This window comes from Pteropus alecto, unplaced genomic scaffold (genome assembly GCF_000325575.1).
Source record: "Pteropus alecto unplaced genomic scaffold, ASM32557v1 scaffold87, whole genome shotgun sequence".
NCBI classification, from domain to species: domain Eukaryota; kingdom Metazoa; phylum Chordata; class Mammalia; order Chiroptera; family Pteropodidae; genus Pteropus; species Pteropus alecto.
In genome coordinates, this window is record NW_006443225.1 from 10,783,659 (window position 1) to 10,809,359 (window position 25,701).

Genomic DNA, 25,701 nt, shown 5'->3' on the forward strand with positions numbered 1-25,701 from the left:
CCAGGGGCGCAGTCTCGTTGCTGGCGATGAGGGGGCTGCCTGCCGGGTCACCGCGGTCCATGGCGAATTCCCGCGCCGCGCGCCCTGCAAAGAACCGAAGGGGCAGTGAGGCCGGGACGCCCGTGGGGCTTAACCTGGGGAGCTGCAGCCCTGTAGCAGCTCCTGAGCGCCAGCCCGACCGCCCGACGTGGCTCGGGGCGTTCTCAGAGAGGAGGTCGCTTCGACTGGACTCGTTTGCCTCCCGCGTGTGGGGAGACTTTGGAGTCCGAATTCCTGGGCTCCTTAGAGGGCCAAGGAGGGGCGGGGTGCCAGCTTTACCTTCCACGGACAATTAAGCGAAAAGGCTTCTCTACCCGAGAAGAAAGATCTTGCAGGTACAGCTCCGGAACTCGTGGGCACTTCTGGAATGTTATAGGTGTCCAACCCCGCAGGAAAGATGGTGAGGGTCATTTTAGCGGAGCGCGGTGCCTACGCCGGCCGCTCTCGCACCATTGGCTTCCGAGGCCCGGGACCCCGGGGCGACCGCGGGAGCCCAGGGTAATTTCTGCCGGAGGAGTGTGAGACCCCTGGCCTCACCTCGGACTAAGGCACCTGCTACCCTCTGGGCTTGGGGACGGCGCGGCGGGGATCGGACCGGGGCCCTTACCTTTCCTGGAGCGGCCGTCGAGGGCTCTGCTCCGCTGCGCCAGCGGGGAAGGGGCTTCAAGCCGGGTCTGCGTGGCCAGGACCGCGCGGGTCACTCCATTCTGGTCCAAATGAAATAGACGGCCCCTTCCAGCCCCGGCTGGGAGCGCCTTTTCCGCGGGCGCCCCCGAGGACAAGCGTCTGTACGAACGAAGCTGGGTGTCGGGACACCACAGCAGGGCCGCAGAGTCCGCGCGCACCTGAGGCGCTGGCGCGGGGTCTGAGCCCTGGCGGAGCCGCGGTCTCTGCGGGAGGAGAGTCATTAATCAAAGCGTCGGACGGGGCGGGGCCTGAGGGGGCGGGGCGCCCGGCTGGCTCCGCCCCCTGGCGTCCGTGCCTCCCCGGGCGGGACGCCCCGCGCACCGCGTTCCGCGCCTGCGGAACCCAGGTCTGGGTTCGAGGACCCCCCGAACCGCTTCGCGAGTGACTTGTGTGAGCCCGGGCGCCGTCCAGGCAGGCCCCGAGCTGGGCGGAGACGCTGCCGTTTCGTGGAGCGTGACTGAGTTTTCCGCGAGGCGCCGTGGAGGGTGCCGCACCGCCGCGCTAGCCTCTTACTTCACCCCGAGGTAAAAGGTCCACGTTGCCCCGATTAGAGCGGTAGCGCCTCCTCCTGCGTGCTGCGGCCCAGCCGCCCAGCCGCCCTGCGACACGCCGCGCCTACCTCGAAGGCTTGAGGAGGTTCCCCAGTCACAGTTCACGGGCCGGGGTCTCGGTCGCTTCTCCCGGGGGCGCGGGCCAGGCCGGCCGCCTCCGATGCCCGCCTGGGGCCCCCGCTTTGAGTCGTTATTTGCACGTAAAATTTGTCCTGGCCCCGTCCCCATGCGAGGAACTCGCTGAGGTGCCTTGCGCTCGGGGACCCGCGGGAAGCGGGGCCGGCGCTGCGCCGCCAGGCGGGTTCCAAGCCGGCCCCGGGGGCGCGGGGCCCGCGCGTCCCCAGCCTTCCGAGGCTTCCGCCGGTCTCCGACCCCTCGCCTTCGGAGGCGAAGTCTGAGTGGACGCACGAGATTTTCTAGCAAGTTATTAGTCTATCCTTGATACAATGCCGACAGTTCGAAGGGCAGGACCTTCAAAACTCTTTGGGGTCAAGGCAATGTTAGATTTACATGATCATTCACGAAACTGCCCTTGTGTATGCGACAAATTTCAAACTTTACAGCAGATTTTTAAATTGGAACTACCAAGTATATGGTAATGGTGGCACTTGAATTTGGATATATCGTTTCACACTTCAGTATATTAGAGTGAATCAGCGCAATCTTCAGGCTCTCATGTCAATTCCCACTCAATAACTAATTAGATTGAACACTTTAGAAAGAAGCACACCAAAACACCATTGATTCAAGAAAAAGATTACTTTTTTTTTAATGAATGAGAAAACACATCTTCATTTTCCCAGTAAATTTTATGTAACGGGGATTAAAGCAATTGAAAAGCAGTTTCAGATTCAGTAAAAAAGCAAATCAAACAAGAACTTAAAGGTTTTTCTCATATAATGAGACCATAAAGCTACCAACGACAAAAGATGTTGTTGCCTCGTTCTATAAAGGTAAAAAGCAAATGTTTCAGCTCATTTAAGGCTGAGTTGACTCTTTTTTTTCTAACAAATTTTCTTTTGGGTTATGGAGAAGGCGAGGTTTGCGTACACCTTTTTTTGTCACTAAGCTTTCAGAGTACTTCAAAGAGAGATTCCTGTATTAATAGAGAAAAAAACATTAAATTATTTAAAAATGAAAGTTATCAAAACAAGTAGCAAACAGAATCTAGGTGACAATAACAAGGCTAATGATTAGTCACTAAACTATGTGAATCTTCTCAGGCTTTAAAGGAAGCAGAAGCAAAGATTCTCCTGCTGGGATAGGGAAGAATGGGGAAATTTATGAGTTGGGAGAGGTATGGAAATAATAATATTGGAGGGAAGGTGGCTCAGGACTAGGGCGAGGCAAATTAGGTGCCTTACGTTTTGCCTCTTTGGCATCTCACATCCTCACCTCAGCCTGGCCTGCTGGAATCTGCTGTTACTGCCAGAAGAGGGGTGGAGGCAGGGGCACAACTGAGGCTCTTCACTGCTAACAGTGGTTGGCCACTGGCCAGCTCCTGCCCAGCGGTCAGGTTGGGAAGGACTGATGTAACAAGTCCAACCCTAGGGACCACCCCCTTGTACTATCTGCTGCCACTCCAAGCAGCAGATACCAGATCCTCTGATGATTCTAGATTAGTCCTAATTCCTGCAAGAAACCAGTATTTTAAAAATAGATAAACATCTTCAAATTTTCAACTGTTAGGTAACTTAGTAACAGATACCTGACTTAACTCTATATGCACTAAGTGCATTACAAACATGTACTTTATTTTCCATTTAGTCTTTACAAAAACATTTTGAGGATTTTACATCTTACAGTAGAGAAAATGAAGCTCAGAGAGATTAAGTAACTGGTCTAAGGTCACACAGTAAGTGGCAGAGATAGGATTTAGGCCAGGCAGACTGATCCTAATGCTTGAGCTTTTTAGCCTACTGTATTTAATATTTGTATGTCATTCTTTGGATTTCTTGTCTAGTCTTCCAGAAAGTACATGGCTTTAGCTTGCTATAAATTTTATTTCACAGAGTGTGATATAGGTCTTAAAATTATACTTGTCTTTTTTTTAACATAGGTCAAATAATTTGTCATCTTAACCCCATCTTTATAATGTAAAATGATCACATGTAACAGTGAAGAAAATATATCGCTTTGAGGTATACATATAGATATCATACATAGGTTTTATATAATTGGTGCTTTTTTTTACCTTACAATTATTCCTCTTATTGTTTAATTAAAGTATAATTTACATAGATAAATTCACTTTTGAGTATATCGTTCAGTTTTGACAAACATATAGTCGTATAGCCAATACCACAATAAAGATATGCAATATTTCATCACTCTTCCCTCCCCTAGCATTTTTTTCTTTGTGCTAACCCTTTGTAGTCAACCCCTAGTCCTAGGCAACTACTGATGTTTTCTGTCTTTGTAGTTTTGCCTTTGCTAGAATATCATAGAGTCATACAGTATTTAGCCTTTTAAGTCTGGCTTCTTTCGCTTATATAATGCTCTTGAGATCTATCCATGTGGTTTCATGTATCACCACGTCATTCCTTTGTAATGCTGAGTAGTATTCCATTGTGTGGATATACCACAGTTTATACATTCCCCAGTCTGGAGACCCTTGGGTTGTTTCCTTTTTTCGGTGATTGTAAATAAGCCACTATAAACATTTGGGTACAGATTTTTGTGTGAGTATAGGTTTGTTTCACTTTGGAAAATACTTAGGAATGGGACTGTTGATGTGGTAAGTCCATGTTTAACTTTATAAGGATATGTCAAACTGTTTTCCAAAGTGGCTGTACTATTTTTGAATTCCCATAGGTAGTGCCTTAGAGTTCCAGTTGCTCCATATCATTGCTAGCACCATTTTTTTTCTTTTTTATCTATCTTAATAGATATTTTTTAAGAAAAGAATTGACCCAATATTTTAAAGTCAGATGATTTCACAATCTAGATATCTTGCTTGTCAACTAATATAATTTCTCAAGTTCAACATATCTGCCTGGCTACATTGTTTTAGAGCCAAGTAGATAGAGTTGCCTTTAGTTGGACTTGTGCTCTCCAGTTCACCTCAATCATATTTTCACCTGCTTCCCTCACCTACTTCACCCTGCTTATACCTGAGAGAATTTTTAACATTCCCTTCCAGAGTCATTGAGAGCTTGGCTTTTGAAGTTAGCGACCTGGATTCAAGTCCCAATTCTGCCTCATGGCAATATGTGACTTTGGGCCCCTCTAACTGGGCCTCGCCAGTGCTCACGTCCCCATTTAGAAAATGGGGCTGATAGTATTTTCCTCTCAAAGGGTTCTACGTTTTTTAAAATTTGGGTAACGAAGATTCAGCTTTCAAAAGAGACTGGAAAATAATATAATTCTTATAAATGACATGTTACTTAACTCTTTATTCACAGAATAAGCCATTGACAATTGAGACTAGAAGTCACAAAAGCTACCTTAGTCTGTTTCTAAAAACTTTTTTGCATACCATAATTGCTTTTTATTTTTTTGAGGGGGGTGCGGGGGATGTCTTAATTTCAGAAGGGTGCTTTGAGAACGTCATATCAAAATCTTAACATTATACCTACATTATTGATTACATATACATTTATTTTACCTATAAAATGAATTATACTGAGGTTAGGTTCAACACAATGAAATTAAAGGCATTTAGAATTCTGCAAATAAGTTTATATAAGATCATCCCAGAGCTTTGTGACTAAAATATTTTCTAAGTTTTAAAAATTATTTTTGAAGCACATAGGAAATTGTTCAAACATAACCCAACAGTGATGAAAGCAACTTATTTTTACCGTTTTTAAAGTTCACTTTTTAACTCAAAGAAATCTAATGTTTCCATATTCTAACTGAAGATAGTAGGAATTTTATAAATAGTTAAATAATGTACAATGAACATTTCCTGTGAATTATGGGTCCCAGAGATTCACATTTCTTAAAGGTATTTGAAACTAAGGGCATTCTAGCCCAGTTAGAAAGTTATTATTTTTGCATTAACGAGAGATGAATTGACTCTATTGATATTGCTTAGGCTTGTAAGATAGTTAATCAAGCAACAATTTGCTTTTTTTATTGTATAGTGCTGTACAGTATTCTCAGTGGATCTTATTTACAATACATAAATGTATTTAATGTCTATTTTAAAATTACTAAGGCTCAAGCACCTCCTAGCATGTTCGAAAAGAGGAAACATCTGTCAGAAGTATTTACTGTGACAAACACAGAAAGAAGCAATAATGTGTACATTTTTTGTTTAATACCATATATTATTTTTAATTGAACACTGAAGGCATTTGTTCAGAATGAGCCTTTAAGTAAAAAATAGTTTTGAACTAATCTTTAATTAAAGTGTACATTGATAGTATCGACTTCAGTTTGAGGGTCAAAAACAACATCAATGAGTCTGACTTTTTCCTCCCTGTAGGGAAGGAAGGCTTGTGTAAATATACATGAGCACAGACTGCATGCATTTGTGAAGGAGGTAGAAAACACTCCACTGTCAGTGGACAGATGTTGCTTCACTGCGTTCCATGGGATTCAGGCACAGCTCCCAGTATATGGATACTTAAAGGCGCATGGGGCACAGACTTTTAGCATTTTGGAAAAAGCACTCTAAGCTCCTTCTCACTTCTGAGCAGGCTTTCCACCCCGAATATTAAATGTGGACTGTGGGCCGTGTGTCTGCTGATGCCAGCTCATTGCTTCCCTTGAAGTAATTAAGGGAAGGAGTTGCTTTTATCAACTTTTTAAAAACTAAAAATCTATTCTTTGTGTTTGGGCTAGGTATTTTGTTTTTAACACTTTACTAACTTAGCTTTATACTAAGTTAGTAAAATGTTAGCAATAGGCACACTAAAAATCTATATCAAGAGCTTAATGAAATTTCATCATATTTTTGGTCACCTTTTATAAAAGAGAGGTAGAACTGATTTTCCCATTTAACAAGATTTAAATCTTTTGTGATAACAAAATGATATTTTGGCATGCCCTCAGTAAAAATGTTACCCGAGGAAATAAAAAACATTTAAAATATGTAATATTTTTTTCACATTATGAAACTAAAGACTCAGGGTCGAACATGATCAACTTCACTGCTAGTGACATTCTTTATGTTCTTTCACAGGGACCCCCCTATTCTGCTGGCTTCTTTTAGGATGTTTTTATAGTACATAGGAGTTTAAAATGCATTTAGCTTAGTACTGAGTGTTCCTAGTTGGGACAATTAAAATAGAGTGATTTATTTGCTGTTTTGTCAGTGCAGTTGTAGTGATGAGAGCTTTGCTTGGGGCTATAGAATATATGGCATGTGCCACAGCTCACAGCTCAAAGTGTGTGTGACAATGTATAGAATTTACCACTGTTTTCTGTGTCCATTTTTTATTGTTTTCTTTTTTACTTTGGTAATGTATTAGCAAGACCTTTCAAAATACTTGGCAAGAAACACAACTCAAGAACAGTGTTGTGGAATTGACACCAAGTTGTGTAAATCTTTAAGAAACTGTTGGGGTGCTATGGACAAGCTGGCTAAGGTTTTGATGGTAATCACAGGGCATAAGCAGTAAAGCAAATTTTCACACAACTTCCAGTGTGTGTGTGTGTGTGTGTGTGTGTGTGGAGGAGGCAAGACTGAAACTAGGACTCCCTGCATCCTGCATACCCTTCCCCTTCTTCTCCCAGTAAAGCATTTATAGACCCACAGGAGGCTCCCGGAAGCCTGCCCTGGCAAACTTAAGCCAGTCTCCCCGGGATAGGGTAGGACATGCAGCAGTGTTGCTCATGAGTCTTCCTCAGGTCTCTCCGTTAAGGAATGCTAAGACACCATCTCTTGACTGGACCCTGCGAAGAGGGTCTCGTGAAAACCCACCTGACCTTCAGCAGACAGTTCTGGAAAAAGGAAATGTATTCCAAAGTATGTCTACTGGCTCTGATTACTTTCTCAATGAAATATGCTATTGGCCTTCATTAGAGCAATCATTTTTTTATTATAAATGAAAAAGCTGAATAATTTATAGGCTGTATTATGATCTGGTTTATAATGTCCATAGCATTCATCACACTGTACAGTAACTGTATCACATTTGACTCTCCAACTAGCTTGTTGGAAGGTCTCTGAGATCAGGACTATCTCATTTGAGTTTTTATATTCAGTACTGCCTGACATATAATAAATAAGTCTATTTATTCTAGATTTATGAATAAACAAAGTTATCTTCTGTTAGGATTTCTCATTATATGAAAGCAGTATCATCTTTTAAAACCCAAAAAGCAATTTTCTTCTCATCAGGAGACTTACAGCCGATTCACATGGAGCTAAATTATTTATATTCTCAAGGTTTAGCACAGTGATTCTTAAACATTTTTTGGATTGTAAACCCCTTTGAGAATCTAATGAACTTTTAATGTCTCCTTCTGAGAGACCAGATGAAGAAGCTTTGGTTTGGGGAAATGGTAAAAGTAGCCTACCTCTGCAGTGTCCGGCTTCCCCTCCTTTCTGCCACCACATGCCCTTGCTGTCCTCATCCATTCCCTAGTGGGCCACCCATCATCAACTGGGCCTCACTCAGGCTTCTTGGATATGATCCCTGCTCCTTCACACATCCAGACCTGCTGCTCCCGGGACTTTCCTGTCACCTGTCCTACCTCAGGGAATGACTGTACTTCTTGACCAGCGCCCCCTTCCACCTCAACTTTGTGACTGTTTGGGCAGATCAATAGTGAACTTCTTTTTTTTTTCTTTGGTGCTTGGCCGAGAAGAATTGAGAACAGAACAAGGAGAGACAGATGATGGGCCTCTCTTTCTCTGTGCTGTTGACAGTCAAGATGTCCCATCCTCCCGCAAAAGATAAATCTCACAAATATTTGAAAGAACCCACCTGGTCTCTTCAGTAACTTTAGGGTTATCTTCTTGAGAGCTTTCTAGAGATGCATTTCCATTCGGAAGGTATCTCTGTACATCAGAGAAAAAGACTAATTTTGGTTTACCCACCTGTGGGTAATAAACAGGAACTATGTGATGCATTGTTTCAAAGTTACCTGTAGCATACAAAGAATTAAAAGCATTCTGCTTTGAAATCAATAACTAAATTGTAAACATGGCATACAACAGCATTAGACTGTCTAAAATTATATTTTATGAAGTGGAATTAAAAAACGTTAAATAGATCTATGGTAAAACCAATTAAAAATGTCCAAGATAAAATATCACAGATTTTCATACATAAAAACCTACACAGGAAAGTTTATAGTCAACTCTCATAGACAAAATGTGTACACCAACATTACTATAAATATTAACTTCCCTTGTGTTTTGCTGTTCTGAGTTTATTTTTTCAGAGTGTTTAACTTTTAGGAAGTAGATTAGTCACATACAGTTTTTGAAATATGTTCATGCCTTTATTTTGGCCCTTAACATTCTACGTCATTATAGACCATTCTCCATTTCTAGCAGTGATTTCCCTTTAAGTGGGGGACTACTTTAATCACTTCTAATTCCCATGCCTTAGCATAGTCTGGGACACATCAAAAGTGCTCAATAAATGTTTATTAAATGAATAAATGAATGTTTCCATCAAAGCATTACAGAAGTCAGTGCTAAAAGATATGCATACATTCTGGATTTTATTAAGTGATTTTGTTTTCAATTTTGAGTTATATCGATATGTGGCTATATGTAGGACAAGATTTTTATTGTAAGATAATAAAATCTGAGGTCCGAATCCCTATAATCTTACCATATGTCCCTAATATAGAGCTCCAAATTTACAAGGCTATCAAAAATATGTAGAAATTCAGGAAGTATAAAAGTTGCTCTCTTCCTAAGAATTCCTGTTCACTTAAAATGTATTTGGTTGTACAAGGGTGTCTTAAAAAGGTTCATCTTTGCTTTTCTAAAGATCTGAAGGTATACTGTAAGTTTTAAAAACATGTATCTTCTGGGCTTTAATTCATGTTTTCCATTTCTCTTGAGCAGTAATGACAGAGCCTTCATAAAGACCATAGTGTAAGCTATTGGCCACATACCTAAGGATAGAGTTATTGTGTGTTATATACACATATCTAGGGATGTCATTGTTTTTAAGCCTCAGAGGTTCAGAACTGTATCATTTGTTTGGGTAGGAATGGCAAACGTGTAGGAGGTGAGAGAGAAGAGTATCTACAAGTGGCCAAAGGAGAGTAAGTATTCCTGAGGAAACGCAAGATAATTTTCTATTGCAGTGAGTCAGCTTTCAATTTGTTTCAGTTTTATTTTAAGTGACCTTAGAGTCTGTTTTTCAATATAGTAAGTCATATCTATTTGAATACTTTTAAAATTTCAAAGTTCTTTAATAATCTATTATTCCATATTCTTCCTCGTTCCATTTTATTCATAAAAATTTACATATCACATGTTTACACATCTGTAGATTTTCCTAAATTCCCACCATACCTAAGTGAATCTCTAAGTAGAGCAGACATTTTTGTCCTTACGCCTAAGCCCAATTCAGCCAGTCATCACTAGAGTGGTCACTAGGAGTTGGAGCTGTTTCATGAAGTTAGATAACGTTGATTAGTCACCATACCACCTGCTGTCTTTGTGAGCTCAGATAATTTATTTCATCGTTCTAAAACTCTGCTTTCTCATCTGCAAAATGGACATAATAATTATCTGCCCTAAAAATTATAATGATTAAATGCAATAATGTGTGTAAATATCTGAAATGATACTTCTGTGCTATATAATATCCTATAGGTCTTTTTAAAAATTGTGGTAAAAACTCTTAATGTGAGATCTATCTTGTTAACAAATTTTTATGTGTAAAATACACTATGGTTGACTATAGATACAGCTTTGTACAGCAGATCTCTAGATTCATCTTGCTTGACTGAAGCTTTATGCCCATTGTTTAGTAACTCTCCATTTCCCCCTCCCTCCAGCCTCTAGCAACTACCATTTCATTCTTCGATGCTATGAATGTCACTGTTTTAGATACCTCATATAAATGGAATCATTTAGTATTTGTCTTTCTCTGAGTGGCTCGTTTCATTCAGTATAATGTCCTCAAGTTTCATCCATGCTGTCACATATTGTAGAAATATCCTTCTTTTTAAAGGATAAATAGTATTCTATTGTATGTATATACTACATTTTCCTTATGCATTCATTTGTCAGTGGACATTTAGGTGGTTTCCACATCTTGGCTATTGTGAATAGTGCTGCAGTGAACATAGGAGTTCTAATCTCTTTGAGATTCTCATTTAATTATTTTGGATAAATACCCAGAAATGGGATTGCTGGATCATAGGTAGTTCTATTTTAAAATTTTGAGGCACTGCTATACTGTTTTTCATAGCGGCTGCACCATTTTGCATTCCCACCAACAACGTGCAAGGGCTCTTAATTTCTCCACATCCTCACGAACATTTGTCATTTGCTTTTTTGATAATAGCCATCCTGACAGATGTGAGGTGATAACTCATTGTGATTTTGATTTGCGTCTTTCTGATTAGTGACATTGAGCATTTTTATTTATACCTGTTGGCCATTTGTAGGTCTTCTTTGGAGTTATGTCTGTCCAGTTCCCTAGCTCTTTTTAAAATTGGATTATTAGACTTTTTTTTTTCTTTTTTTTTTGCTATCGGGTTGTAAGAGAATCTTTTTTCTTTTGGAGCTTAACCTCATATCAGATATATGGTTTGCAAATATTTTCTCTCATTCTATAGATTGCCTTTTCACTGTTTCCTTTGCTGTGCAGAAACTTTTTAGTTTGTCACACTTGTTAATTTTTGTTTTTGTGGTCTGTGCTTTTTGTGTCATAGCCATGAAATTATTGCCAATACTAATCTCATGAGGCTTTCCCTTTGTATTTTCCTCTAGGAGTTTTACAGTTTTGGGCCTTATGTTTAAGTCTTTATTTTAATCTATTTGTGTTAATTTGTGTAAGGTGTAAGATAAGGGTCCAGTCTCATTCTTTTGCATGTGACTATTCAGTTTTCATAATTCTGTTAAAGAGACTGCCCTTTCCCCATTGTGTATGTTTGGCACCCTTGTCAAAGATCAGTTGACCATTTACCTGTGGCTTTACTTTTGAGTTCTCTGTTCTGTTCCGTATATCTGTATGTGTTTTATGCCGGCACCAAACTGTTTTGATTACTGTAGCTTTACACTGTGTTTTAAAATCAGGAAGTTTTGATGCCTCTAGCTTTATTTGTCTTTTTCAAGGTTGATTTGGCTACTTTGTGATCTTTTGTGGTTCCATATGAATTTTAGAGTTGTTTTCTATTTCTGTGAAAAATGCCGTTGGGATTTTGATAGGGATTGCATTGTATCTGTAGATGCTTTTGGGTATTATGGACATTTTAACAATATTAAATGTTTCAGTCCTTGAACACAGGCTATCTTTCCATTCACTTGTATTTTAATTTCTTTCATCAGTCATTTATAGTTTTCAGCATACAATTCTTCTATTTTCTTAGTTTAGTTTATTCCCAGGTATTTTATTCTTTTCGGTGCTATTGTATGTGAAATTGTTTTCCTAATTTCCTTTTCAGATAGTTGTTAGTGTATCTACATGGCTTTAAGGATTGCTTTTGTTAATTAGTTGGAGGTCATACTAGATGATCAAGAGATTAATAAGGATTTTACTGAGAAAATTAAATAGCTATAAGCTTTTAAAATTGTAAACTTTAAGGCACATTAGATTATTTTGTCAAATTGCATTGGCAAACTTAAAATTAATCTAATCGTCTCCGAATTAGCAAGAATTTATGAAATCTATTAAGGCACATTAGATTATTTTGTCAAATTGCATTGGCAAACTTAAAATTAATCTAATCGTCTCTGAATTAGCAAGAATTTATGAAATCTATTAAGATGAAGGAAACAACATTATTTTAAAGTAGGCTTAATTTGGGGGTGAGAGCTGATGTTGAATTCTGTGAGTACTTCAATACCAATTAGGCACTTCGGCATCTTTGCTATAACACTGAAAATATGGAAAATACTGGACTCCTTAGCCTGGGTCTTGTTCTACCTTTCACAGCCAGCCACAGGTAAACAGAGGAGGAGAAATGGCTTCTGTCTGTTTTATAGGTTTCAGATCTTGAGAAATTCACATTATCAACATAGTATCATGATTCATGGGGATACTATCAGCTCAAAAAGTTCCATTCTTTAAAATGATTTTCCACAGTTTCTATTCAATAGACATGGCAAAATCATCAGAGCTCCATGTCTTTCCACCTCTGCTCTGCTTCTCCTCACCTCAACCTCCTTGTCCTGGAGACAGAGCTCCTAGGATATGCACAAAGCCTCAGTTCACTGTTACAGTTTCCCTTTCCCATTCCCCTGGCCTAACCCCTTTCCATGCCCCCATCCTCTGTTAGCTATGGAACAGGAAGACCGTTAGCGTTCAGCCACTTTCATGGAATGGAGGAACGGGCTCATCCCAGTGTTGTGGACTACGGAATCTGTGAAGACTTATTCTAGAATGCTACCCAATGTGAAAAAGATCATTGTTACCCGTTGCACTGAGCTACATTTAGTTGCATAACTTAGGCAAGGGAGGTTGGCCGTGTCCTTTGCAATACAGCCTTAGGCATATGATAATCAAAATATGCAAGTGTTGGCGTGCGTGCATATGAAAGGGGACAGGCCACAGAATATAGGCCACAGATGTGGCTGTGATACATTTTTATTTTCTATCCCAATGAAAAATGAGATTTTTGCACTGTTGCTAAACAAATATACTGGTAAGTTAGGTTTCACAATTTACATAGCTGATTGTTTTTTCACCTTTTACATAACCAATATCATGCACTTTTGCCAGATGTAAAATTATACATTTCCCCCACCCTTAATGGCTCTCCGTTTCCATGCCGACATAGTCATACTCAACCAAACACAGCTTTTCCTGATCGTGGCTACATTTTCATTTATAAACATTACAGGTTAAATTTCCTAGGTGTTATAAATAAGTTAAAAAACCCAAATGCCTTAAACAAAAAATCTAAATAAAGCTTCCTATTTCTCTGAATTTTTGTTGTTGTTGAGTAGATTGTTCCCCTTTGCTAGTAGATGTGGTCAGCTACTGAATGACAGCCTACTTACTCAAGTATGAGTTACTTGCATCCTCTTTATTAGTGTTCTTTTTCTTGCTGATTTTCTTGGCATCTTTGGATGCTTTCCAATTTATTAGGAATTGTCTTTCCATCTTTTTAATTTCTTTTCCATCAAGGAATTCTAGAGAAAAATATACATGTTAAAAAATACAATATATAAATATCAACATGTAGGTAAAATTTATAGTTTTCTGGTTTAGGACACATGAACTTAAGTTACACTGTAGGCTGAAATACATTTCTTTTTAAAGTGCCTTACTTACACAACTTCTCTATTTTTGTGTAGCTTTTATTTATTTTTGATTATTTTTTCTGATTTTAAAAAAGATATATGCTTATTATAAACAACTGAAACATGACGGAGAAAACATAAAAAGGCTCTGTGTTACTATCCATACTTCTTCCTATCACTGACAGAGATAATCACTGTAAACAATTTGATGTATGGTCACCCATCTATGGTCATATATACATTATATTGTTATTTTTAAAAACAAAAATGTCATACTCAACAAAAATTAAATATCCATTAATTTAAATAATATGGTTATATTTAGGAAAAAGCAAAATATATTTTATCTTAAAGTGAATAAGAAGTTTTATGTATGTAACATGGTATTTTAAAAGCACATACATTAATAATGCTTTTATATCCTAGCACATAGGCTATAATAGAAACAACCCACATAGCTGGCTTCTTGGTTCTATGAAGTGAGATTTCAACTATCTATCTTTATATTTTGTTCCTTTAAAAAAGTTTTGAAAATTGAACATCTTAAATTACACAAATAATTTTTGTATGTTTAAGATATTTGGAAAATACAAAAAAAAAAAAGAAGAAAATTAACATTGCTTGTATTCTGCAACCAAAAATAATCTCTAAAAACCACTGATAACACTTTCGTATATTTTTTAGCATTTTTTGTTTTCTATGTATGTATATGTATTATATAAAATTGGAATTCTCTATACAGCATTACAGCCTACTTTTTAATATTGTATTGTGAGCATTTTATGTTTTTCTTTAAACACAGTTTTTAATGGCTGATAGTAGTCTATTATAAATGGAGATACTGTAAATTTATAGGACATTTTATATTACCTTTTTAATTACATGAATACGGGTGGCCTTAAGATAAAGACTGTATTTTCTAGCAAAGTTTGCAATATAGTATTTTTGAAAGTAAATATATTTTCTTTCATCATCCATGTAATATCTTCTCCTAGATCTCAGAACGTAGAAAGGATGTAGTAAAAATTGTTAGATTATATTAGTACAGGGAAAAATGATATGTATACTGATAAAATATTTACGATACTACTGAAAGTATTAACATTGGCACTTAAATATGATCCATAGTATTGGTATACAGAAAGTACAAAATCAAGTGATAAAACTAGAAATATAAACTAGATCCATAAACTCTAGAAGTATAATTGTTTCTGCATCTCGTCTCATGCACTTATTTTAACTGAACAATAGCGCTCTCCAGATTATAATATAAGAACTTGGCTAAATATTTTATCATCATACATCTTAGTACTTATAACTTTACATTAAAGGTCATTGTTTTATGCTCAGATTCTCAAACACTTTTACTTATTGATATCTTTCCAGATCTGTTTTTATTAATAATCATATAATTGGTTAATATATTATTGGATGTGATGTGTGTAAATCAGTGCATAGTTTTAAAACATCTATTATAAGGATAAGGAATGATCCAGGACTTTTACCATAACCCTGTCTCCTTATATTAATGTTCCAGAAAAAACTGAGAAATGACTGAGAGACTATGCCTTGTTAAATCTGATTCTATCTCACTTTTAGCAAATGATCTTATTTACGGTTATTAGGTGTACAAGTGGTTCGGGAGGGGTAGCCAAGTAATGGACACAAGATCAGAGACCTGTGAGATTCGTGTTAATGAGTTGTTCTCAGCCCCAAATTTGCTTCCACTCACACATAGTAAACCAAGTGTGGGGATTGTCATTCTGTTTGATCAGGACTAGGTTACTAACAAAACAGAAAATGGCTCCCCGTAGTTCTTACCAGGCCCTGAGTTAATTTGTGTTTTTTGGTTTGCACTTAGGAAAAAGAAAGAAATTAAAATGAGACAAGCTAAAAACAGAGAATGTTTAGACATGTGTATAGGCATAGAATAAAGACGGAAAGGACATATACTAAAGTGTTAACAGATTTATAGCAGGATTAAGAATATTTATTTTTTGTATATTTTCTTCATTTTCTAGAAGAAATATGCAATTTATAATAAGATGTTATAGAAAATATTTATTTTTAAAAACTTTGAATAAATCTTTATTTGAAGATCAGTATACACATCTCCTTATCTTTTACACATTGCCTACAGTACTGTATATGAGCAGTGTTTCCAGAAGTGGTTCCATAAACACTGGAAGATTCTTAATTATCAAATGTTAATAATATTTACTCCACTTCCTAAGGGAAGTGGACTAATAGAATTGTGTGTGATGGGCAGAGAGGAGAGGAGATGGAGAGTTGAGGGTGGTGTGTAGCAGAATCATCTGTAGAGATTATTCTCCCTGTGTATTCTCTGTTCCCTACCCTTGGCTGGTGGGGTACAGGGTGGGCAGGGTATGACCCTCACATATGTATTTTGAAAAATCATCTTGGATTTTTCTGATATGCTCTCTGTCAATCTCTTCTTCTCCCAAGAGAACCACTGCACTAGCATTATAATTAATCAAGGTTTACTACAGCTATGAGCTTTGAAATGGTTTTCCGTGCATTAGTTTTTATACCTAAGTACAACATGTCACAGAAGTTCTAATACAGGAAACGTCTCATGAATCCTACTTTGTGAGAGGGCAGTGCTTGTCTCTACAGTGCTATATAACTTGGTCCCTGCCGAAGAACTCTGGTTCATTTCCCCCAGTATAGTGTGTATTCAGGAATGTTTTTATTTATAAGGGTCTCATAAAGGACTCCCCGCCCTGCTCTGCTATTAATGAAAATAACTCCTCTGTTCTCAGGTACTATTTGGCAAGTGTCAAACAATGAAGACCTTGAACAACTTTCTCTACAAAACCAAGAGCTAAAGAGTCTCAGGATCTTCAGAGGATTTGTACCAATGGAAATTTGGCAAAAGGTGAGCAAGTTCTACACATTTATGACCAATTTTTTTTTGTTTGTTTGTTTTGGTTACAGCCATATTTTCTGTTTTAAAGAAAAAGTATCTGGTACCTTGATTAATTATTTCTGAACAGTAGATATTGTTCCTGTTTTATTTCTCAATTTTAACTCTTATTCAAAATATCAGATTTAAACTTGACCATTTTTGTAGATCCAGATGTCATATTTATATTTCTAAAGGCTTGCTGATAAATTAGCTAAAAGGTGAACCAGGTCTTTTTCTCTTAAGAAAATAATATTAATATAATATAAACATGTACCCAGTGATTTGGACACCAATATCAGTCTGTCTCTGTATTTTGGTTTGAGACAAACAGGATTTCCATTTAGATCCATTTTCCACAGCTTCATCAACTTGTTCAGTAAAAACTCCAAATCCTGTAATTACAGAAGAAAAAGCAAAACACAAATATTTCATAATTATCAGTATTTCTTTCATTCAGTTAACTGTTTTTAACACTAATTATGGCTTTTCATGGCTTCCTCACCCAGTGCCAGGTACTTAGAAAGTGTACCATAAATAAGTATATATATATATTTTTTGATACAATGGTCTATACTAATAATAGAGAGGGCTAAAGAGAAGGCAAAACGTGAGGTCCTGAGTTGGGAGCCACAGAACAATTCTCTGTCACACTCCTTTAAATGGACCCAAACTGCAGCTCAGAAAACACTTTTGCCCCTTTGGCCACCCACGCTGCAGAAGATGCCCTATTCTTAGTGGAGTTTGGAAGTTTCCAGATTAAGGCAATTAAGGAGTAGTGAGTAAGCCATCCATTGGCATTGCAAGAATGTGAGAAGAACACTAATAGGATTTAAGAACTAGCCCTCTCAGTTTGCCCTCCTTCCCGCCTCTCTCTCTCTCTCTCTCTCTCTCTCTTTCTCTCTTTTCCCATCCAATATCACTATCCCTTTCTCCATTGCCTTGTCTTTTTGTCATTCTTTTCCTTGCTTTCTCTCTTCATTTTTTAAATATGTATTTTTTTTAGCTAATATTTAATGGAAGTGAAATATACTTGGAGTATTTCTTATATGTACCCCAATATTGTTTTTAATTTTAAATCAGATACATTTAATCTGTAATGAATTACTCAAAACAAGCAAAGTAAAAATTGTTTTTCTACTCTATAGCCTTCAATTGATTTTTAAAAATTTAATGGCCATGGGGTGGGGAAGGGGTGGGGAAAAGAAAAGGAAAACTGCCTTTAATATGGCAAAAACATTACAGCAGATGTTTGTCGCTAAAGTAACAAATGTTGATAATAACTAATTCTGTGAAGATCTTTCTGGTTTTCAGAGCACTTGCCCTATATGTCATCTTGTACATATCTAGGGGGGGTTGCTATTTAGAATATGGGGGTGGTAGTGGATTACAAAGTTAATGAAAATTCCAGAAGGTAGCAGCAGGCAAGCACCTGTGAGTCTTCCATTTGTTTTCCTCAAGCCAGGACAGAAATTACCCTAGCATATCAGGGAAAATTAGAAAATACAAATTATAGATTAATTCACACATGTTCTTGATTGCAAAGCAAAAAGTAATTGACAATACATTGCCTGGTATTTTTATTCCCTTTTATCATTTCCTCACCTTCAAAGCTTGGTACCTTTCAAAAGGCCTTATATATCCATTTAACCTAATTGTACCTTCCATCTTATTTTTTGTTTGATCCCTGTTTATTGTTGCTTGGATACTTCATTTTTCCATTTTGGGAAGAATATCTTATAAGATTACATTTGTTCTTTAGATTTTAGATTTTAGAAAATCTTTTTTTTTTTTTTTTAATACTATGAAGTTTTGACAACAGTTCCCTCCCACATATTGCATACCCCCACAAAATTCTGTCATATTGTGGAGATAACCAATTTGGAATATTTAGATATGCACCTGCATCTGCATGAAGAAATGCTGTCTTTGGGGAGTGATCACAAGGAAAGGTGGGTGTCTAGGACCCACTGCAGAGTACCCAGTAGGTTAATCTTCCTGAGGCCAATGTCTTCCTACATAAAGTGGTAAAAGCATTTTTAGTTCTGCCTACAAAATATTTATTGAATTGCTAAGTCTAGCTAAGTTCTGTGCTAGACTTTGAAGTATCCAAATAATTTATGTGAAAAATAGGAATTATTTTTAAAAATGCAGGCAATCTCAAGCTTCCCAGCACTGCTGCATACTGTTTGACCTTAGGCAAGCCTGTGTCTTCGTTTATAAAGTAAGGATAATTAGGATTACTCGCCATGGCATATAAATGCCTGGAACAAAGTAGGTTATAATAAATGTGTTAATTCTCTGCCTCTTTGCCTGTCCTCCCACCTCTCAGCTTATTTTATTTCTCTTAATTTTGGTCAACAGAGAGCAAAAAATTGTTTAAGGAAGAATAAGCTTCTGACTCACTGAATGTAGGTGACTTATAAGAAAGCTGTCTTAAAAAGTTATAACTTCTTCCCTCAATCCTGGGCCCTGGATTATGCTCTCTCTACAGTATTTGTTTAACAGTGTTTGATTCAGCCATAATTATCTTATTTTATGTGAGATTTTAACTGCATTTCTCTTAGTCTAAAAACCTCTAAGGAAGGAATTGTGCATTGCATTTTTGTACAGTGTTGAACATGATGCCTGTCATCCTAAAGTTAAGTAATAAAAACAAAAGAGAATTTTAAATTTATACAGATAAAAAGAGTCCTATAGAGTTTTGTTAATTGTTTCTCATTTGATAAATGACCCTCGACATCCTCCCTCCAGTGCGTGTTTACTTAAGACTAAACTAATCCTGCGCTGAAATATGATTACCCTTTGGATACGCTCCGGTTGTTCATTGCCTTCCTGTCTTTAATAAAATGCTTTCACTTTCCTGCCCTTCAATAAATGACTAAAGGGAACAGACACTTTTCTGGATAGTCTCTGTTTGATAAATGATCATGTCATGCTATCACTTGGAGGAGTGCTGCAGAGTCCTGAGAAGCCAATTCTATTGCCCGTGTAGGGCTGGTGCAAGCTCCTGTATGGGTGCCTGCAGCCCTGGCAGTGCTCCCTCTGCAATTAATGACAGCCACTGATGAACCTGTATTTGACCAGCATTCTCCAATCTTTATCGGAAACGTCTGGTCCAACTGTCCTAACTAACTCTAAAGACAGCCATTTGTCATCTCTCTGACTGCCTGTCATCATCTGCCTGGGAAAATCTATAATTTTTGGCTTGTTCCTGACTAAACTGTAGAGTGAATAAATTTATCTTTGGGTTACTCTCCTTGTCAGGATCAATATTGAGCAGAGGTTGAATAAATTAGAAACTGGAAAAACATGACAGGCGACAGTGGTTTGTTCATTTGTATCTTATAAATCAAATATTTAGTTTATATAAGAGGCAAGCATGTCAAATTTTTGATTTCCACCATTCATTCTGAAGATGCTTTACCTCATGATAAATGGTCATCAGAAAACCAATGAAGTAAATCACTAATATATCTGACTGTGAGATAAACTTTTCAGGTCATTTTATTGATTAAGCAAACTTTGTAGACATAAAAACTGTAGATATAGATTGCAAAAATTTTTGTTCCTTTTTATGCATTTTTGCAACCATGATATTTATTTGACTTAATAGCGTCAGCCAGCTATTTAATGTTGGCCCTATTGAAGTTCATGGCTCATCAAGCTACTTGGAGAGATGCAAAAATTTTATTGTAAATGGTCTTGAAAGTTTGTAATATTTTAATACATCGTTGCATACCTATTTAAAGGAGTTACAGGAAAAAATTCAAAGAAATATTAACCAAAAGTAACTGTCATTTAAATGAGAGCCCTGTGTGTTAAAGAAAGGAATTTCTAAACTATGGAGTATTGTTTGGCTGAAAACCTCTCTTTTTCTTCCTCTTCAAGGGTTGACTTTGCTGCCAATTTTATTGGGGAGAACTAGGTTACCCGTCCACAGAGTTTTCTCAGTTATCTGCCTTTGGTCTCACGCTTCCTATTCTATTCCTCTTTCCCATTTTTTTTTTCAACAAAGAAAGGGTCCTCCCTCTTTTCCCAAATTAATCGGTTCTCTCAATCCCTTCCCCACTGCCATTGGCCTCCTGCTCTTGGAATCTTCTTTCTTTTGCATTTCCATTTCCAGTCTCTCTCTTCTAGTTTTTATCCTGTCTCTTCCCTTCTATCACTGCATTTCTTCAAAGAGTGGTCTAGACTAGTGCTTCTCAAACTTGATGTGCTTAAGAATCACCTAGGGATCTTGTTTAAATGTAGGTTTTGATTTGTTAGGTCTAGGGCAGAAGCTGAGATTCTGCATTTCTTAGGCTGCTGCAGCTGGTCCTAGGGCCACATTTGACATAACAAGAGTCTAGGCCACTGCCTTTGCTTCCTTAGTCACTGGGCACACCTGCAGCCTGGGGCTCCTGAACAGGCCCTGCTAACCTTATTTCTCATCTCCTTATCACATTGCCAATTTTGAACTTTCTCAGTCTCAGTTCTTTGGAGCATCCGACCCAGTGACCACTCCCTTTATGGCTTTGTGATTCCATGTTATTCTGGCTCCCTGGATCCTGCATGAATCTCTGACCCTACAACTAACAACCCTCTGACCACAGGAATCCCTAATGTGTAAACAAGCTGTTTTCCAAAAGTTGCTTTTGAGAATGGAGAACACATCTTATAAAATTAAAACAGTGCTATACTTGGTGGGATGTTGCATGAGTCAGCCCATAAAAATACCTATTTAATTGAGATAAAGCCCAAAGAATATTTGTGTGGTGACAGTGCTATGAAACCTCCCCATAATGCATCACCATGGTTCCCGAGCTTCCTCTGGGGAGCAGGAGCAGGTGTCCCTGTGGCAGACCATCAGGCATCAATTCACTTGCTGCTTTTTCTGTAATCTACATTTATTCCTTTTAAACAGTGTTTGTTTTCCTTCCCTGGACTACAGTGGAATGTAAAATCATGGCTAGAAAAACGTTTTTCTCCTTTAACCCACCACATTCTCCATTTACATGTAGACCCTTCGCAGAAAAAGAATGACCACATTGATAACAATAGCAAAACATCTATTACACTAAGGAAGGAAGAGTCATCTATACATGAGGAAAACCAGATTCTGCAGGACGCCATGTTGAGCATTTCATCACATGCTCTCTATTCTCATACCTAGGCAATTTCATCCACAATGGCAGTTTCAGTGACCACTTAACCAGTATGCTGAAGACTCCCACATTCTTCTGCCCCCTGAGCTCCGGCTTTATGTATCCAATTGTCTACTTGGTATTTTCTCTGGAACATTTCAAAGATACTTTAAACTCTATATGACCAAAACTCTATATGACCAAAACTCATGATCTTCTCTCCATCTCCCCCAAACTTGACTCTTGAGTTCCTTATTTTCCATTGTGCAAGGCAGAAGCCAGGGAACCATTCTTGACTTCCCCGCACTCCTTACATCACCACCAAGTCCTGTCCACTTTACTTCCTAGACAGCAATTCAGTCTGTCTACCCACTTCATTTCCACACCAGCCCTATTCAGGTTTCCACCATCTCTCACTTTCTAACTGGCCTGGCCTCTTCCAATCTATTATCCACATTGTAGTCATGCTGAACTTTTCAAAATGCTAATCTATAATTACTTCAGCCTGGCTTAAATACCTTCAGTGGCTCCCCATTGTTCTTAGAATGAAGACAAAACTCTCTATCGTGACCTATGTACCTTCTCCCCACCAGTCTCTATGTGCACGATGTCGCACTTTCACTCTTCCTGCTTCCTGTCCCTCTTTGCCATGCTCTCACCTGCCCCAGAGCCTTTGCACATGCTGTTGTCTTTACTGGTAAGTGCTTCTGTTCTCTCAGGGCTTGGCTGAGCAATACCCGTTTTATAGGCTCTCGAGCCACAAATTTCTACTTTGTAGTACTTGCCATTGGTGCAATTTTACATTTGTTTTGGGGTTATTATGTGCTTAATGTTTCTCTTCTCAATGCTAAGAGCTCTTTCAGGCCAAGGACCATGTCTGTCCTTTTGCTCATTATTGTCTCCCCCAGTGTGTAGCAAGTGCTACCACATGGTGGTGTTTTGAATGAATGGACAAGACGAAATGAATGAATGCATGCGTGAATGAATGGATCTGAGTTTAGAAGCAGGGCAGGAATTATAAAGGAGAAATTATATGGAACCGTTTTGAAAATTTTGCTGTTTAGAAGGGCCACAGACATGGAAAGAGAGAAGAAAAATAGGATTTGTCTTCCTCTATTTCCTCCTCTAATCCTCTCTTACCCTCACCTCCCCCTCCTCTGCCCCAAGTCTCAGCCTGGGACCAGCTTTGGACTAGAATAGGAGAGATGAGATGAGGGTAGGGTTAGAGGATCTTGGGGGAAAGTGTCCTTGGCAGCTGTGGAAGTGTGAAGGAAGGAAATGAAATCCCAAGTAGCAGGAAAGACTGAAGCCATTCGGCCAACCAGCTTCTTCTAGGTCCATATCCTGTGCCTCCGCCTCTAATGTAGCCACTGCCCTGGGGGTCTAGGACCCTCAGTAGGCTAGGGCATGGGCCTCGTTTGGGAATGTCTGTACTTCCCAGTGACCCAATTCTCTTTTTCCTGTTCCTTTCACAGAACTCCAGGATTTCAGTTGCCATGGTAGTACTTTTCCTTGTTACATGTGTTCCTTTTAATTATTCTCAAATTTCTTTCTCACTGCTCAAACCAGAATCTTGATTGGAAGATTCAAAGTTATTTAACCATCCTAAGGCACCATTACTTTTTCATTTTTATCTTATTTCATATATTTCCTGTAGGCGCATTCACGGAACCTATGGTCGTCCCTATCAAAGCAGCTGCTCTAGTGCTAAAAACCTTGGCTAATTATAGTGGTTATGTTAGGATTCTCTAATGATGTCCTCTTCTTTTCCCCCATGGCACAAAGCTGTCTGTTGCTGAAGACTCTTAGGATGGATGTCAGTGACCTTATGTATGGCGTGTTGAGCCTTCTCTCCTGTGGCACAGGGTTTGATGTCAGCAGCCTTTGGGCAACTTCAATCAATGAGCATAAAGAATGTAAAATTAAAGCCAGAAGATGGAGATCTGACCCCAAGAATACACACAGAGAAGCAAGTTAGTATTCTGATGCCGAATTTCAACATGTCCTTTGGTTAAGCCTTCAGATGATGATTTAAAATAGACCACAAAAGAACATTTCAAGTGAATCCCAGGCAACTCTATATTCAGACTTCCAAGAAGCTGTGTCTAGGCATTTTTAATTGTTGGGTCTTATTGCTGGAAGTAGAAGAACTTGATATTTCAGCTGCACTCCCTGAATGTCTCCTCTCTATGGGAGGGAGAAGCAGCTCTTGGCATAACACATTCCCAGCCTCTGGAAGTGGCTGAATGGTTTGCATGCCTTTCCCATATAATTGAATAATTTTTACTGTTCCTGTATTTATTCATTCTATAAAAATGTAGTAGGTGCCTACTGTGTATCAGGCACTGGGCTGAGCTCTAGGGAATCCTGAAATCAACAAAAATTCTTTGCTCTAACAGGGGATATGATGATAATACGATAACAGAATTATATTAACCAGTTGTTCCTAACCAAACAATCACTCTTTTTTAAATTAGATATTTAAAAATTGAAGCAAAGCTATCAACACAGTTAAAAAATCAAATAAGACCATAAAGTATATAACAAAACTTAAAAAGAGTACCTTAGGGCTTATAGCAAAACCACTTTCAACTTCTTCAGCTATTTCTATATACACTTCCACACTGCTATATGGCAACTGCTATTTATTGATTTTTAAATCTTAGATACTTATCTAATGAATTCCTACTATAGAAGATGACGACTTAATTTCCATAAGTACTACTGCAACCCCTATTATACTTCCCTTTCTCCATCGTATCAATAGTTATACTAAAATTGTTAATCGGATTAATATTCATTGACTATATTATTATTAAGCTTACTTAAATATTGTTCAGCGCTAAACCACATAATGCACTATGATTGCATTTTATTTACCCTAGAGTTAAAAATTGGCTGGTTATTTATTTTCTTGGTATTTATCACCAGTTCAGTCCGCTGCAGGCAAGGCTATGCTGTCCTAGGTAGATGCTGTCCTAGGACTTCACTTCACATTTCCTTCAAATTCATTCTGGGAAATTTCTTAACTTTTCTCTTGTTTCTAGATGCCATGTCTTCCCTTTTCTTTGATTTCTCTTCTCTCTAGGTAGTACACATTTTCCAAGGGCTTCCTGAGAAAGGGCATGTGGGGCATAAATTTTTTTGAGAGCATTCATGTTTAAAAATGTTTTATATGTAATAATTGAAAAAATTGAGTATATAATTCTAGATTGGGAACATTTTTACCTCAAAATTTTGAAGACATTGCTCTACTGTCTTTCAGATTGAAAGGTCTGATAATTCTGATTCCATTTTGATTTTCTATTCGTTGTATCCTCTTTTTCTCTGTAGAAGCCTTTAGGAGCTCTTTACTCCTGGTGTCCTAAAAATTTTTAAGGATCTTCTATCTGGGCATGGGTCAGTTTTCATCCACTGTGCCGGCATTGGGGAGACAGTTTCAATTTGGAAACTCATGTTCTTTGGTTTTGAAATTTTTTCTAATAGTATTTTAAAATTTATTGAGTTATAATTTACATATAACAAAATATATCCATTTAAATGACCAAACCATATACATTGATATCACAAACACCACAATCAAGACAATGTTTTCATTATCACAGAAGATTCACTCATGGCCCTTTCTAGTCAACCTCTTTGCACTCCCATCAAGCAGCCACTGGATTTGCTCTTACTACATGCATTTTTTACTTTTCGGGAGTTTCCCATAAATAGACTCATATAGCATATACTTTGTCTGGCTTTTTTTGCTCAGTATCATGTTTTTTAAGTTTGTCCATGCAGTTGTGCACATCAGTAGTTCATTCCTTTTTATTGCTGAATGATATTCCATTTCATGGAATACAGTGTATCCATCCATTCTCCATTTGAGGGAAACTTGGTTGTTTCTAAAATCACAAATAAAGTTACTGTATAAAGATTTGCATACAGGTATTTGTATGAACATAGGTTTTCATTTCACTTGGGTAAATATCTAGGAATGTGATTGCTAAGTCATATAGTAACTCTATATTTAACTTTATAAGAAACTGT

The 25,701-nt window shown here is 38.0% G+C and overlaps 2 protein-coding genes across 3 annotated transcripts in view; both read right to left on the bottom strand.

The window, feature by feature from the left end:
- The window catches only part of TCF24 (transcription factor 24), a 6,394-nt gene extending 5,447 nt beyond the window's left edge, over positions 1-947 (bottom strand). Inside the window, exon 1 of the mRNA XM_015598603.2 lies at positions 647-947. Within this exon, the coding sequence (XP_015454089.1) occupies positions 647-947 (301 nt within the window). The remainder of the gene's footprint in view (positions 1-646) is intronic.
- Positions 948-2,021: 1,074 nt separating this feature from the next.
- PPP1R42 (protein phosphatase 1 regulatory subunit 42) overlaps positions 2,022-25,701 on the bottom strand; it is a 39,180-nt gene continuing 15,500 nt past the window's right edge. The window contains exons 6-9 of one of the 2 annotated variants that reach the window (XM_015598700.2): positions 16,818-16,935; positions 13,372-13,503; positions 8,159-8,318; positions 2,022-2,373 (exon numbers count right to left, since the gene is read on the bottom strand). In XM_015598700.2, the coding sequence (XP_015454186.1) occupies positions 2,256-2,373; positions 8,159-8,318; positions 13,372-13,503; positions 16,818-16,935 (528 nt within the window). In that variant the 3' untranslated portion in view covers positions 2,022-2,255. Of the gene's footprint in view, positions 2,374-8,157; positions 8,319-13,371; positions 13,504-16,817; positions 16,936-25,701 lie in introns of those variants that run through there. The other variant, XM_025041122.1, reaches the window with a different exon arrangement.